Raw genomic sequence first — 14,616 nt, forward strand, 5'->3', positions numbered from 1 at the left:
AACGAGGCGCACATTATTACGACGACTTCGATTTTCCTGGTCTTCCTGTTTAACTCCAAGAAGTTTCACCTGTTGCTGCAGAGTGTCTACGGTATTTTGCCGTTTGCACACCTGGTCTTCTGTATCGCAATTGCACTCATAATGTTGCTCTCTTGATTTTTGTCAGTAGGCCTATTTGCGCTGACTTTACCCTCAGGTGCCATGATAGCATGCGAATTAGCAGGCTCGGCAATGGATTCGTCTTGATTTCCGTGTTTTTTCTTTGTTGTTCGCAATGTCATCTTGTCGTAGTGTTGTTTACAGTGACTTATATATTTGTTCAGTTTCAGAACGATATGAGGCTGTTTAAGAATGAAATTGCCGCATGCTGTAAGAGCTCAGATAAACGTGCGATCAACGTGCCGCCATGTTGAAAATCCTGTGTAAAATATCTATTTGTTTTGTTTTCTGTGTGTCTAGAAATGCTGTCTAACAAAGTGGGCAAACAGCTGGGTCACCCCACGTATTCTTTATCTGGATGGTTGGTGACCAAATTCCTTAAATGGCACAATCAGATTTTGGAGGAGAATGCAGTGAAATTGAGCAACATACAACCCAACGACACAGTGCTGGAGCTGGGTCACGGGCCGGGCTTCGGTCTTCAGGAGGCCTCGCAGCTCCTCATGGGCCCGAGAGGGAAACTGCTGGGTGTGGACTACTCACAATACATGCATCAGATGGCCAGCAAGCGCATGGAGGAGCAGATCTCCAGAGGAAAGGCTGTGTTGTATTACAGTGATTTGGTGGCCATGCCGATAGAGGAAAACACTGTTGACAAGGTGTTTCACTGTAACTGTTATTACTTCTGGCCGGATCTCAAAGCGGGAGCGAAAGCGATCCACAGAGTGATGAAACCAGGTGAGATCACGAGAACTTGAGTTATTCAATAACAATTCTAAACCGTTTTGAGGTTAAATTAGGTAATTTTTTTCATTGAATATTAATATAATGTTCAAATTTTATGTTGAACAATAGTTATCTTTATTGGTTAAAGCGATAGTTCACCCAAAATTAAAAAAAAAAGTAATTAATTATTCACCCTCAGGTCGTTCCAAACCCATTAGACTCGTTTATCTTCAAAACAAATCTTGAGAGATTTCGCAACTACCACTTTGTCACTTTACCAAGTTAATGAAGAGATCTTAAAACGAATCCATATGAATCGAGAGGTTTAGTAAAAAGTTTCTGAAAAGATTCGATCGCTTTTTTTTGATAATTGAATTTAGGCTTTTATTCAAATATAAACATTAATTAGCGAACATAAACAGAAGCTCAACCGTTCTTTGACGTGGGAGAAAAAAACATCATTGGTTCTTGCGGAAGCTCAAACATGCTGCGTAACATACAAGAAAATAAATAATTTGTTCCTGCGGAAGCTCAAACGTAAGAAGAATGAACCTCGTTGATTCTCACACGTCTTGCACTTCCGTTTCAACTGTTTATAAATGTAAATAAAAGCTTGCTTGAACTGCTCCAAGCACTTTGTTCAGATCTTCATCTAACATGGACCACTCCTTCCCTTCACTCATTTTGGGCCACTTAATTCTTTCCTTTGTTGGCTGGGGTGGGCTTTCTGGAATGGTGTTGGAGGCCCTCCTTGTGCGATCTTGGGGGATTGCCGGCATGAGAGATCACTAGGACTATGGTGCAGAGGTGGGACCAAGTCATTGTTTTGCAAGTCAGAAGTAAGTCTCGAGTCTTTGCATTCAAGTCCCAAGTCAAGACAGGCAAGTCCAAGTCAAGTTGCAAGTCCTCGAGTTTAAGCTTCAAGTTTTAAACAAGTCATTAGTGCTTTTTGCACAAATTAGTATCTCAGTGTTAATTACTAAAGTAAATGAAATGTATATAATTTATATCAGGAAGGCTTTTAAAATATGTTCATGACTTAGCAGTTAAATTTCATATTTATTGCGATAAGATTTTCACTAAGGGCACCCACCCATCTATCTCAGTTCAATTTAGGGATTGTTCTTATGTGTGACAAAATAAGGAAAAGGCAGTGAAATTTTTAATTTTGTATTATTGGTAACCCAGTAAGAAAGGCAAAATCATTTAATAGAAATAACTGCTACACATTTTGTATGTGTGTGTGTGAGAGAGAATGTGTCTGAGTGTATTCAAAGCCATTATTAAGGCATAAGAAATAACTGCTAGGCTACTATTCCACATTTTACAAATGAGAGAGGAAACATTTTTCATTTAAAAATAAAAGTAACTGTTCATTGGGAAAATTAATCGTGAGTCCAAGTCATGCGACTCGAGTCCACAACCCAGCTATGGTGTGCTTCCTGCCTAGGGTTCTCCTGCGTCTCACCAGATTGTTCGTCTGAGCGGTGTGCATGCATCCGTCCTTGTCCACAAGTGGACTTGCTCTGGTGTATTTTGAGCCCTCTTACGCCTTTGCAGATTCTTCCGCAGCTGCATTTCACTTCCGGTGCCTCCCCGGTCAAGGTGGTTTGTCTGAGCCTTCTCTGCGTCTGTGTTACTGTCATTGTCGTTAGCCTTGAATCTGTCCTGGTGAGCCTCTCAACGTTCGCGCTTCAAAAAAGCCACAGTTTACTTTGCAGACATCCCAAGTCTCGCGGAAGTTCCTGGAGTCTCCCGCATATTGATAGCTGCTCCCTGATGCCCGCAAATTAGTTAATCTCCCGGAATCTAGAGTGAACGAGCGAGCAATAGCGCACAATCGTGCATGCGAGACAGAAAAAACTGTGCTCCAAACCGTATAGCGTGCGCACGGGAGAGAGCGAGAGATCTTGCGTATGTGCCTCATGAAGCGCATAAGACAGAGAGCATCCTGATTGGCCGGTTTCGGCTTTAAAAAAATAAATGTAAAAATCGAGAATCAAATCGAACCGTGACCTTAGAATGGAAAATTTAATCGAATCGAGGATTTGGAGAATCGTGACACCCCTGCTAATTGTTCAATTTCAGACAGGTAAGTTAATCTTTCTCTCAAAATCGTTCAATACTGTTTATGCATCAGTAAGTCAAGCCAGTGACTAAAATATCAGCTTCACATCGTTTCTTTTAGTAGGATGAAAATAATCGTATTTAAATTCTGAACAAATTATATAGAAAGCAATCAAAGAACAATCTTTCCACACAGCGCGAGTTTATCTGGACAACTCGTTATTAAATAGATGACGCACATTACACTGCTCAACGAAGCTCTTACTGTATGTGCATCATCGTGTTTGCATTGGGGAAAGCATTAGAGAGAGTGCAGAAACCGATCTTCATTCTCGCGATCAACTGATTGCTCAATGCTCATCACGGCAACATTTTATGTGACGGGAATAGATCTAAATACTTCAAAAACTTCTCACGATTCGTTAATCTCGATAGCTGTAATAGTAAAAACGTATAATAGCTGTAGTAAAAGTATTCGAGAGAGTTTCACATGCAATACATAGCTATTTCATATGCATGTCAGCCAATCACAGCAGTGGGCGGCTACACTGAATCCCACAGCAGACACGCCCCTTCAAACAGAGCGTTCAAATCAGAGGCTAAAATCAGGCTAGGAAAAATGCCTTTTATTTCTAAATTATGACTATTTTTGATCTAAAAACATACTAACATTATAAGGGCAACCCAGGAAACATTATACAATAATAAAATAACCCCATGTCAGGGGACCTTTAAAACAAATCAATGCGTTAGTTGACTTAACAAACACAAAATAATTTTATTTTATAGACTTTCTCATTAAAATGATAGTACCAGCATAGAGTGAAAATGCTTATTTGAATTGCTATGAAAATGTTTTGCATTAATGACAGCATGTTTTCACAAGTTTGTGCAAACCTGATGATTCATGCGAGCATGATTTGAAAATGAAACTTTGGCCCTAAACTTTAAGACTTACCGTGTGCCACTCTGACCCAACATTTAATAATTAAATCAATGTGCAAATTATGTTCTGTTCCTCAGGTGGAATTATGGTCACAACTCTCAGACTAGGCAGTATTACCAAAGCAGCTTCTATGGGAGTGCTCACTGGAGACAAATGGAGACCTGAGGTCTACATGGAAGCGCTGGAGTCCTCTGGGTTCACAGATGTGCGAATGGAGAACAAAATGGAGAAACTCATCAAATTTCAAGCTATTTTTGCCACTGCTGTGAAATGAAATTCCTGTGTTTTGTATTGATATGTAATAAGATATCTGTCCTTCCACACTTTCTCAAGATCCAATCTACTCCAATTTGTTGTTGAAATAGAAACATTTAAACTGGCTGTAAAAAAATATTTTCATGACAGACTTAAGGCCCTTGCACACTGAGTCCGAAATTTTCCGAAAATTTCGGACTCAGTGTGCAAGGGCCTTTAATGTATTCAATCATACATTAAATAAGGAACTCAACAGGTCAAGTAACAATACAGCATGCAACATTATACTAAGCTGACTACAAACTATGGACATTGAATGGCTTTCCTGTGGTGTTGACATTTTTCTCTTACATTCGCCATGCCTGTATTAAAGAGTGGCAAAACAACATTTATTCTTTGAATTTCTTCATAAAACTGGCTGAATTTGAAAGCTGAGACTTGGGCTATGTTCACACAGCAAGCCTTAAGGCTAATTCTGATTTTTTGCTCAGGCCCGGTTTACACCTGGTGTTAAGATGGGTTCAGGTCGATCGGATCACAAGTCTCTCTTGTCCACTTTCAACCACTTCTGGCCTGATTTCTTCGAGGGGAGGGTCTATGGGGTAAATGTTTTTTTCTTCTTCAGATCTTTCGATCTAACAAAATAAGCTTGTTTACATATGAATGAGCAGAGAAGATGGAAAAACATACGGAGTGTTTTATTATTTTTATATTTATTTTAGTTTCTGCTCTGAGCCGCAAGACCAGCCGAACGCTGTGAGTATGTGTTAGAAATCAGGAATGGTGAGAGAAGATTGTGCTTGGTACGTTTTTTTCATCTTCAATCCAAAATTGGGTCTTCAGCTGACAGTTTAAATCCTGGCTAGAGCTCTTCCCATAATGTTACTCATTAGGTCAGTGTGGAGAGTAGACGGTCTTTTGTGGCATTGGATCATATGACATTCGACCACATGAGCGTTTACACAACGAAAGCAATCCGGTCGAATGTGTTTTCAACTCCCTCTGGAAGTGGTGGAAAGTGGACAAGCTCAAAACCTTTTAGACCCGTTTACACCTGTATTAAGCGTCATCCACTTGTGATCCGATCAAACAAAAACACATATTAATACCAGGTGTAAACAGGGCCTCAGATGCATTTTTTTTTTTGGGGTGGTTCGCTTTATTTTTTTTTTATGTGGCCAATATTAGTTGGGTGTGAATGAATCATGATCCAAACTGACTCGCTTGCGCAAAAGAACAACAACAACAGGTTACTGAAGTCAGCATTTGCAGTTCATTTATAAGGTGCTGTGCCACTGAAGTCAGCGAATTTGTGCACAGGCGATAAGGATGGTTTAAAGCTTCAAAGTCCCTTTAAGATGGTATATAAAGTATTTTGTTCAAGTCCTCCAGGGAAGTTCATATAGCCTATTTACGAGGTGGGAAGTGATGTTTACGATGTTAAGTGCGTTTCAAGTCATTTTCGTCGAAGTAAGATGTACTTTCTCTCAACTACTCAAATACGGCAAGGTTTTCAACTCTATACTTCTAGAAAATGGAATGTGAACAAAGAATGTGCATCAGATGTGTTTTGCCTTTTTGTGTTTTTAATTAATTTATGAAGCTGTAAACTTTGTTACATAGTTATTTTCAATGCTATTATATTTTTGTGCAGGCAATTAGCTTACTTCGTTGTACATAGAAAAGCCTGACAATATCACTGCTCAATACCTATAAGTTTTGGTATTCCGCTGTTTCTCACTAATGCCTCGTTCAGAAATTACATGATTTTAAATGTCAGCAGATCGCTGTGCTCTTCAGACTACATGACTTGCTAGGATATATCTATATATGCACAATATATCGGCCACCATATCGGTATCGCACTGTGTTAATTTTTATTGTTAGTTATTGGCCTGATAAGAAAATTTGGCCGATACATTAAAGCCGATAAATAATGGATTATTTCCTTCAGCTGAGACACTTCAGATGCGCAGTTTGCCATGATGGTTTTGAACTGCTTGAAAAATGATTGAAATCATTAAGTGCTGTTATATAGGATACATACAATTATGAGAACATCATTATAATTGTGTGCTTGGGACATGGCTTTTAATGGAGAAACTTTTGTTTTTGTAATCAGGCTCTTAAAAAAACGTATATAAAAATTTGGATTTAGATTTATCAGCCAATATATATCAGTTATCAGCTTTCAAATATAAAGAATTAATGGTTATCGGTATCTGCCAAAATTTTCTTATCGGTGACGGTGCATCCCTATCCTGTGGAGAATTTGGCCGCCCGATGGAGAAAATCCGATGGGCTTTTTGGACTACTTTTGTTGCACAGACCTGGCAACCCTGCCTACCGTCCTTCTTTGCACCAGCACCAGCCAAGAGAAAACGAGACCGAGGGTGCTTCTCAATTCTTATTTGTGCATCCTTGTTGCCTTTCCTCGCATCTCAGCTCCACCCCTGTAGCATGCGAGGGAAGGCTTTTTACAAGTATTTACAAGATAAGTTATGTTTAGATAATAAACAAAATGCTAATTTAAATTAACAGTATACATAAAACAGATATGAAGAAAACATTTTTCTGTAGAGATTCTGGTGGTGCTGCTGAACCGGGAGGGGCTCCACAATAGAAACGCTGGTAAGGCCTCTGCCGGCGGGACATCATCTGGGATGAGTGCATATTTCCACTGTTTACCAACAGGTTTGCAGGGCTGACTCAGGCGTGGGCTGCCAATCACTGTTCTCAGAAAGAGGGAAGAATAAATATGTAGGCTACTATGAGCTAAACTCAGCAGGACAGCGAGTTCACTAACCAGGACCGTACGTCGCCTATCCCTGAACTAGAAGACATATTTTTTTTGTGTTTCTATTTTATACTGTTCATATTTTTTTAAACAATATCTAATATCAAAATCTAATATCCATGTGTAAAAAGTCAGTTTTTCAGAGAAAGTACAATATTTGCCTCTGAGATGAAGTGAAGTTGAATAACAATCTAAAGTACTTCAAATTTATACTTAAATACAGAGTAAATGTTTTTTGTTACATTCCACCACTGGTTATTTGGAAAATGACACTAACTAAATGTATTGTCACACTAACAAATTGTTGCTAGCTGTGTCCTGGGATGGTCCGGTTTTTGTCGCCTAGCAACTGGTGACAGCTGTTGTGACGAGCGGCAGTAACATTTGTACTGGACTTTTTAAAATTATAACTGCCTAAAAACAAAATCTAAAAATGTTCACCATGGTCAATTTATGTAGGCTACATATACCTAAGTCAACATTTTAACCTTTATTATATATTTTTCTTTCATTTGTATCATCAGATACATTATATGACTCGATAAAACTGAAATCCAATACTTACATTTAAAAGTGTAATCTGGCAATTTCGTCTCCGGCGCACAGCAAGGCTACAAAGGAATCCGTGCGTGGTGGCGGACGGTAATGCATTGCATCGCGCATCACTCAGCTTGTATGCCAAATGCCAATAAAAACTAACGAAGAAGAAGAATATAAATCGTCTTCTTCGTCGTCGTTGTCATCAGGGGCTTGCCGTTGGCGGGCTGTTTTATGTTTCACCAGAGAAAGTCTAATATGGGCTTTGGTTTCACCGTGACCGGCGTCGTAGCGAGCTCACTGGCTCACCCACGGCACATGTTTGCAGTCAGTTGCCTATATACTGGAAATTATTTATGTCACATAAAATTTGATGAAAGTGATGCTTTTGAAAACATATTTCTGACAATAAATGAAAGATTTTTTAAAATGGCATGTCTTGTCTCTGCGGAGCTGAGATGAGAACAATCGGAACACGGCCGTATTCTTGTGCATGCGCATCTAGGTGACACGGATAAATGTACGCAGCAATAATAATGTTCCTGCGAGATTGTTGCGCGGGATGTAGTAGCGCGCAAAAGTTCCAGAAATGTACAAAAAGTGCCCTGGCCTTGAATGACAAGGTAAGGAAAATAAGACTAAATCAAAATTAAATAACCAAGATTGTCCTTGTGATTGTTCTCAAGAGATGTTTTGAGCATTTTACTCATCAGACAGATTTTACTTCAGACACCGGATCAGCAAACTGCCAAGAGAACGGCTATAGCGCTACTCAAAATAAACTAGCAATCTATTCAGTCAGCATATTTGTGTTTGATCTGTGTGAATTACAGAAATATAAGACTTGCTAGACCAAGACTCGCAGAGTAGGCTGTGTGTATGTGTGTGTGTAGGCCTATCTCTCTTCATGTGGCACGTTTGGCACATTGTATGGGTCACTCACTATATAACAAGGTAATACAATGTGTAATCAAGTGATGACTGATTAACAGTAATGTAAACGCTAAATCTTCTACAACAATGCAAAGTAGGCTATATATGCTCTTAACCTTACAGTTTTTCACATTTCATGTAATACTCAATTTATCAATTTCTTTGCACAAAACTCTCCAGAAAGTGCCTTTTAATGGTTTATTTTTTTTAAAAAAATTCCCGGGGGGGCATACCCCCGTACCCCCCTAGGGAGAGCACCCCCACATAATAAAATCAGATGCCCCTGGTTTGGGCTAAGCCCCGAATGTATACATCGTCTGGCTCCGCCCCTGCAAAGGATCCTTCTGATGTGTCCTGCATTCACGCACGGGAAAAGAAGGACGCATTTGCAGGCCGCATTTGAAGGGACATCCTTCATCGCGCCGCGGTGACGCAATCGGCTACCCTTAAAATATTCTCGGTGCGTCCTTTGAAGACCGCGTCGGCCGCGCACTTCGAAGGATGCAGCCCCTGAATTGGGACACAGCTGCTGTCTGTAATCTGGAGTCTTGAAGTCATTGTGGTGTTCAGACGGTGGCCCAGTAGTGCACAACACAACGACATTTAAAAAGCAAACATAAGTTCACAACACAACGGAATTAAGCCACAACACAACGGAAAATCTACAACACAATGAAATAAAGCCGCAACACAAAGGAAATGCTCCCGACCACTAGAGGGCTCTCGGGCATGATAAAGTTAGTTTTCCTTGCCATTGTTCAATAGAGTCAGCAGTCTAAAAGTATATCAACACCACGATTAGTTTTAACAGTATGTATAGCTAACCATCATTCAAAATCACCTACATGCATTATAGCTGTATATTTATATTTTTTATATTTATAGAACGCTTTGACGCGCTACCACAGCGCATGATCCCTAAGGGAACGTCTGTCAATTCCTCCAAGTTTTTAAAACATATCATTTGTATTAATTAAAATTACCAATACCCTTCTTGTATTTACAGTAAACAATTATTTTTTAGGAGATTTCTGTAAAAGTTTTTTTTTCTTTTATCATGCTTCAACGGTTGTAGTTCCTATTAACCAGACTGACTTACAACAGGTGAAATTGTGCCAATAGCTCCCTGTATGCAGCACAGTACAATATATATATATATATATATATATATATATATATATATATATATATATATATATATATATATATATATATATATATATATATCAAGACATTAGGCCTACTGTAAATCAAAAAAACTATTTTTAAATGTCACAAAGCGTGTTGTTCCTATTGTGGCCAGACTGACTTATTACAGGTGGAATTGTGCCATTACTTTCCTGTAATTCTGCAATTCGCCAAATGGTTTTTATTTGTATTCATCAAATAATATTATAATAAATTATACGTTTTAACCACTTGGTGGAATTGGCAGACGTTCCCTTAGGGATCATGCGCTGTGGTAGCGCGTCCAAGCATTTTCGTGTATAAATACGCAGATATAATTCATGTAGGTTATTTTGAAGTAATATTTTATATCGATATACAATGGTTACACTTAAAACGAATCGTGGTGTTAATATATTTAGACTGCTGACTGACTCTATTGAACAATGGCAAGGAAAACTAACTTTATCGCGCCCGAGAGCCCTCTTGTGGTCGTGAGCATTTCCGTTGTGTTGCGGCTTTATTTCGTTGTGTTGTAGATTTTCCGTTGTGTTGTAGATTTTCCGTTGTGTTGTGGCTCATTTCCGTTGTGTTGTGGATTTTCCGTTGTGTTGTGGATTTTCCGTTGTGTTGTGGATTTTCCGTTGTGTTGTGGCTTATTTCCGTTGTGTTGTGGATATTCCGTTGTGGCTTATTTCCGTTGTGTTGTGGCTTATTTCCGTTGTGTTGTGGATATTCCGTTGTGGCTTATTTCCGTTGTGTTGTGGCTTATTTCCGTTGTGTTGTGGATTTTCCGTTGTGTTGTGGATTTTCCGTTGTGTTGTGGATTTTCCGTTGTGTTGTAGATTTTCCGTTGTGTTGTGGCTTATTTCCGTTGTGTTGTGGATTTTCCGTTGTGTTGTGGCTTATTTCCGTTGTGTTGTGGATATTCCGTTGTGGCTTATTTCCGTTGTGTTGTGGCTTATTTCCGTTGTGTTGTGGATTTTCCGTTGTGTTGTGGATTTTCCGTTGTGTTGTGGATTTTCCGTTGTGTTGTAGATTTTCCGTTGTGTTGTGGCTTATTTCCGTTGTGTTGTGGATTTTCCGTTGTGTTGTGGCTTATTTCCGTTGTGTTGTGGATATTCCGTTGTGGCTTATTTCCGTTGTGTTGTGGCTTATTTCCGTTGTGTTGTGGATATTCCGTTGTGGCTTATTTCCGTTGTGTTGTGGCTTATTTCCGTTGTGTTGTGGATTTTCCGTTGTGTTGTGGATTTTCCGTTGTGTTGTGGATTTTCCGTTGTGTTGTGGCTTATTTCCGTTGTGTTGTGGATTTTCCGTTGTGGCTTATTTCCGTTGTGTTGTGGCTTATTTCCGTTGTGTTGTAGATTTTCCGTTGTGTTGTGGCTTATTTCCGTTGTGTTGTGGATTTTCCGTTGTGTTGTGGATTTTCCGTTGTGGCTTATTTCCGTTGTGTTGTGGATTTTCCGTTGTGTTGTAGATTTTCCGTTGTGTTGTGGCTTATTTCCGTTGTGTTGTGGATTTTCCGTTGTGTTGTGGATTTTCCGTTGTGGCTTATTTCCGTTGTGGCTTATTTCCGTTGTGGCTATTTTCCGTTGTGGCTTATTTCCGTTGTGTTGTGGATTTTCCGTTGTGTTGTGGATTTTCCGTTGTGTTGTGGATTTTCCGTTGTGGCTTATTTCCGTTGTGGCTTATTTCCGTTGTGGCTTATTTCCGTTGTGTTGTGGATTTTCCGCTGTGGCTTATTTCCGTTGTGTTGTGGATTTTCCGTTGTGTTGTAGATTTTCCGTTGTGTTGTGGCTTATTTCCGTTGTGTTGTGGATTTTCCGTTGTGTTGTGGATTTTCCGTTGTGTTGTGGATTTTCCGTTGTGGCTTATTTCCGTTGTGGCTTATTTCCGTTGTGTTGTGGATTTTCCGTTGTGTTGTGGCTTATTTCCGTTGTGTTGTGGATTTTCCGTTGTGGCTTATTTCCGTTGTGTTGTGGATTTTCCGTTGTGTTGTAGATTTTCCGTTGTGTTGTGGATTTTCCGTTGTGTTGTGGATTTTCCGTTGTGTTGTGGCTTATTTCCGTTGTGTTGTGGATTTTCCGTTGTGTTGTGGCTTATTTCCGTTGTGTTGTGGATTTTCCGTTGTGGCTTATTTCCGTTGTGTTGTGGATTTTCCGTTGTGTTGTAGATTTTCCGTTGTGTTGTGGATTTTCCGTTGTGTTGTGGATTTTCCGTTGTGTTGTGGATTTTCCGTTGTGTTGTGGATTTTCCGTTGTGTTGTGGCTTATTTCCGTTGTGTTGTGGATTTTCCGTTGTGTTGTGGATTTTCCGTTGTGTTGTAGATTTTCCGTTGTGTTGTGGCTTATTTCCGTTGTGTTGTGGATTTTCCGTTGTGGCTTATTTCCGTTGTGTTGTGGATTTTCCGTTGTGTTGTAGATTTTCCGTTGTGTTGTGGATTTTCCGTTGTGTTGTGGATTTTCCGTTGTGTTGTGGATTTTCCGTTGTGTTGTGGCTTATTTCCGTTGTGTTGTGGATTTTCCGTTGTGTTGTAGATTTTCCGTTGTGTTGTGGCTTATTTCCGTTGTGTTGTGGATTTTCCGCTGTGGCTTATTTCCGTTGTGTTGTGGCTTATTTCCGTTGTGTTGTGGCTTTTCCGTTGTGTTGTGGATTTTCCGTTGTGTTGTGGATTTTCCGTTGTGTTGTAGATTTTCCGTTGTGTTGTGGCTTATTTCCGTTGTGTTGTGGATTTTCCGTTGTGTTGTAGATTTTCCGTTGTGTTGTGGATTTTCCGTTGTGTTGTGGATTTTCCGTTGTGTTGTAGATTTTCCGTTGTGTTGTGGCTTATTTCCGTTGTGTTGTGGATTTTCCGTTGTGGCTTATTTCCGTTGTGTTGTGGATTTTCCGTTGTGTTGTAGATTTTCCGTTGTGTTGTGGATTTTCCGTTGTGTTGTGGCTTATTTCCGTTGTGTTGTGGATTTTCCGTTGTGTTGTAGATTTTCCGTTGTGTTGTGGCTTATTTCCGTTGTGTTGTGGATTTTCCGCTGTGGCTTATTTCCGTTGTGTTGTGGCTTATTTCCGTTGTGTTGTAGATTTTCCGTTGTGTTGTGGATTTTCCGTTGTGTTGTGGATTTTCCGTTGTGTTGTGGATTTTCCGTTGTGTTGTGGATTTTCCGTTGTGTTGTGGATTTTCCGTTGTGTTGTGGATTTTCCGTTGTGTTGTGGCTTATTTCCGTTGTGTTGTGGATTTTCCGTTCTGTTGTAGATTTTCCGTTGTGTTGTGGATTTTCCGTTGTGTTGTGGATTTTCCGTTGTGTTGTGGCTTATTTCCGTTGTGTTGTGGATTTTCCGTTCTGTTGTAGATTTTCCGTTGTGTTGTGGATTTTCCGTTGTGTTGTGGATTTTCCGTTGTGTTGTGGATTTTCCGTTGTGTTGTGGATTTTCCGTTGTGTTGTGGCTTATTTCCGTTGTGTTGTGGATTTTCCGTTGTGTTGTAGATTTTCCGTTGTGTTGTGGATTTTCCGTTGTGTTGTGGCTTATTTCCGTTGTGTTGTGGATTTTCCGTTGTGTTGTAGATTTTCCGTTGTGTTGTGGATTTTCCGTTGTGTTGTGGCTTATTTCCGTTGTGTTGTGGATTTTCCGTTGTGTTGTGGATTTTCCGTTGTGTTGTGGATTTTCCGTTGTGTTGTGGCTTATTTCCGTTGTGTTGTGGATTTTCCGTTGTGTTGTAGATTTTCCGTTGTGTTGTGGATTTTCCGTTGTGTTGTGGCTTATTTCCGTTGTGTTGTGGATTTTCCGTTGTGTTGTGGATTTTCCGTTGTGTTGTGGCTTATTTCCGTTGTGTTGTAGATTTTCCGTTGTGTTGTGGATTTTCCGTTGTGTTGTGGATTTTCCGTTGTGTTGTGGCTTATTTCCGTTGTGTTGTGGATTTTCCGTTCTGTTGTAGATTTTCCGTTGTGTTGTGGATTCATTTCGTTGTGTTGTGGCTTAATTCCGTTGTGTTGTGAACTTATGTTTGCTTTTTAAATGTCGTTGTGTTGTGCACTACTGGGCCACCGTAGTTCACACTACGTGACACAACGTAAAAGATCCGCAACTGGTTCACACACCACACTGACGACATTTCTGTCACCCAGCGAAACTATCCGGTCCCATGTTTTGTCATGAAGACACACGCGAGAACGGTAAATGAAGCGAAACAGGAGTTGTTTATTTGAAAATGGATGACAGGAAGACATTAGCACTGCAGGGATGAACTGTTCTGAAAAACCCAAAGAAAAAAAGAAAGAATATGGGTGAATGAAAAGATCCGCATGCGGGCAGCAGGGATTGTCTGTACTACAATTCAACCCATGCCTTGCTCTCTATCAGGGCTTAAATTAAATGCCAAGCTTCCCACTTGTATTTACGACATTGTGGTGGCGTTCATGTGCTTTCAACTCATAAATACGATCTTTCTGACGTGACTTGAATGCACCACCAGAGGAGAAAGAGAGCAAAATTTGTGTCTTATACTTTTCACTCAAGTTTTTTATGGAAGCTTGTTTCTGCCATGGAATGATAAAAGTAACAAAAGACAATTGCGACACTTTATCTCTCAATTCTGACAAGAAAATCAAACCAAAAAACGTGGAGTTCTCGAAATACGCGAGTGTGTCTAAAAGTTAAAATGTTAAAGGGATAGTTCACCCAAAAATGAAAATTAAGTAATTAATTACTCACCCTCATGTTCCAACCCCGTAAGACCTTCGTTCATCTTCGGAACACAAATGAAGATATTTTTTTATTAAATTTGAGAGCTGGATCACTGCTACATCGGCTTCTTAAGGGAGTGAAACTTGACGGCCCAGAAAATCATTGAAGAAAATGTTTACATAGTCCAAGTGACTACAGTTGCTCAACTATAAGTTTATCAAGCGACGAGAATACTTTTTGTGCGGAAAAACAAACAAAAATAACGACTTTAATCGACTATTCCTTTTCTTCCTTGTCGGCCTGAGACGAGAGTTCAAGATATTTCCACGACGCATGCGTGAGAACTGAGAAG

The 14,616-nt window shown here is 39.8% G+C and overlaps 1 protein-coding gene across 1 annotated transcript; it reads left to right on the forward strand.

Annotated features, from left to right (window-relative positions):
- The first annotated feature begins 440 nt into the window (after nt 1–440).
- LOC130072933 (uncharacterized methyltransferase YdaC-like) lies at nt 441–4,177 on the forward strand. Its single transcript, XM_056238256.1, has 2 exons — nt 441–897; nt 3,976–4,177. Exons 1-2 carry the CDS (start codon nt 462–464, stop codon nt 4,170–4,172), a joined length of 633 nt encoding a protein of 210 aa, XP_056094231.1. The 5' UTR covers nt 441–461; the 3' UTR covers nt 4,173–4,177.
- The last annotated feature ends 10,439 nt before the right edge of the window (nt 4,178–14,616 follow it).

This window comes from Rhinichthys klamathensis, unplaced genomic scaffold (assembly GCF_029890125.1).
Source record: "Rhinichthys klamathensis goyatoka isolate OS25496 unplaced genomic scaffold, OSU_Roscu_1.1 h1tg000513l_1, whole genome shotgun sequence".
In the NCBI taxonomy this organism is placed as follows: domain Eukaryota; kingdom Metazoa; phylum Chordata; class Actinopteri; order Cypriniformes; family Leuciscidae; genus Rhinichthys; species Rhinichthys klamathensis.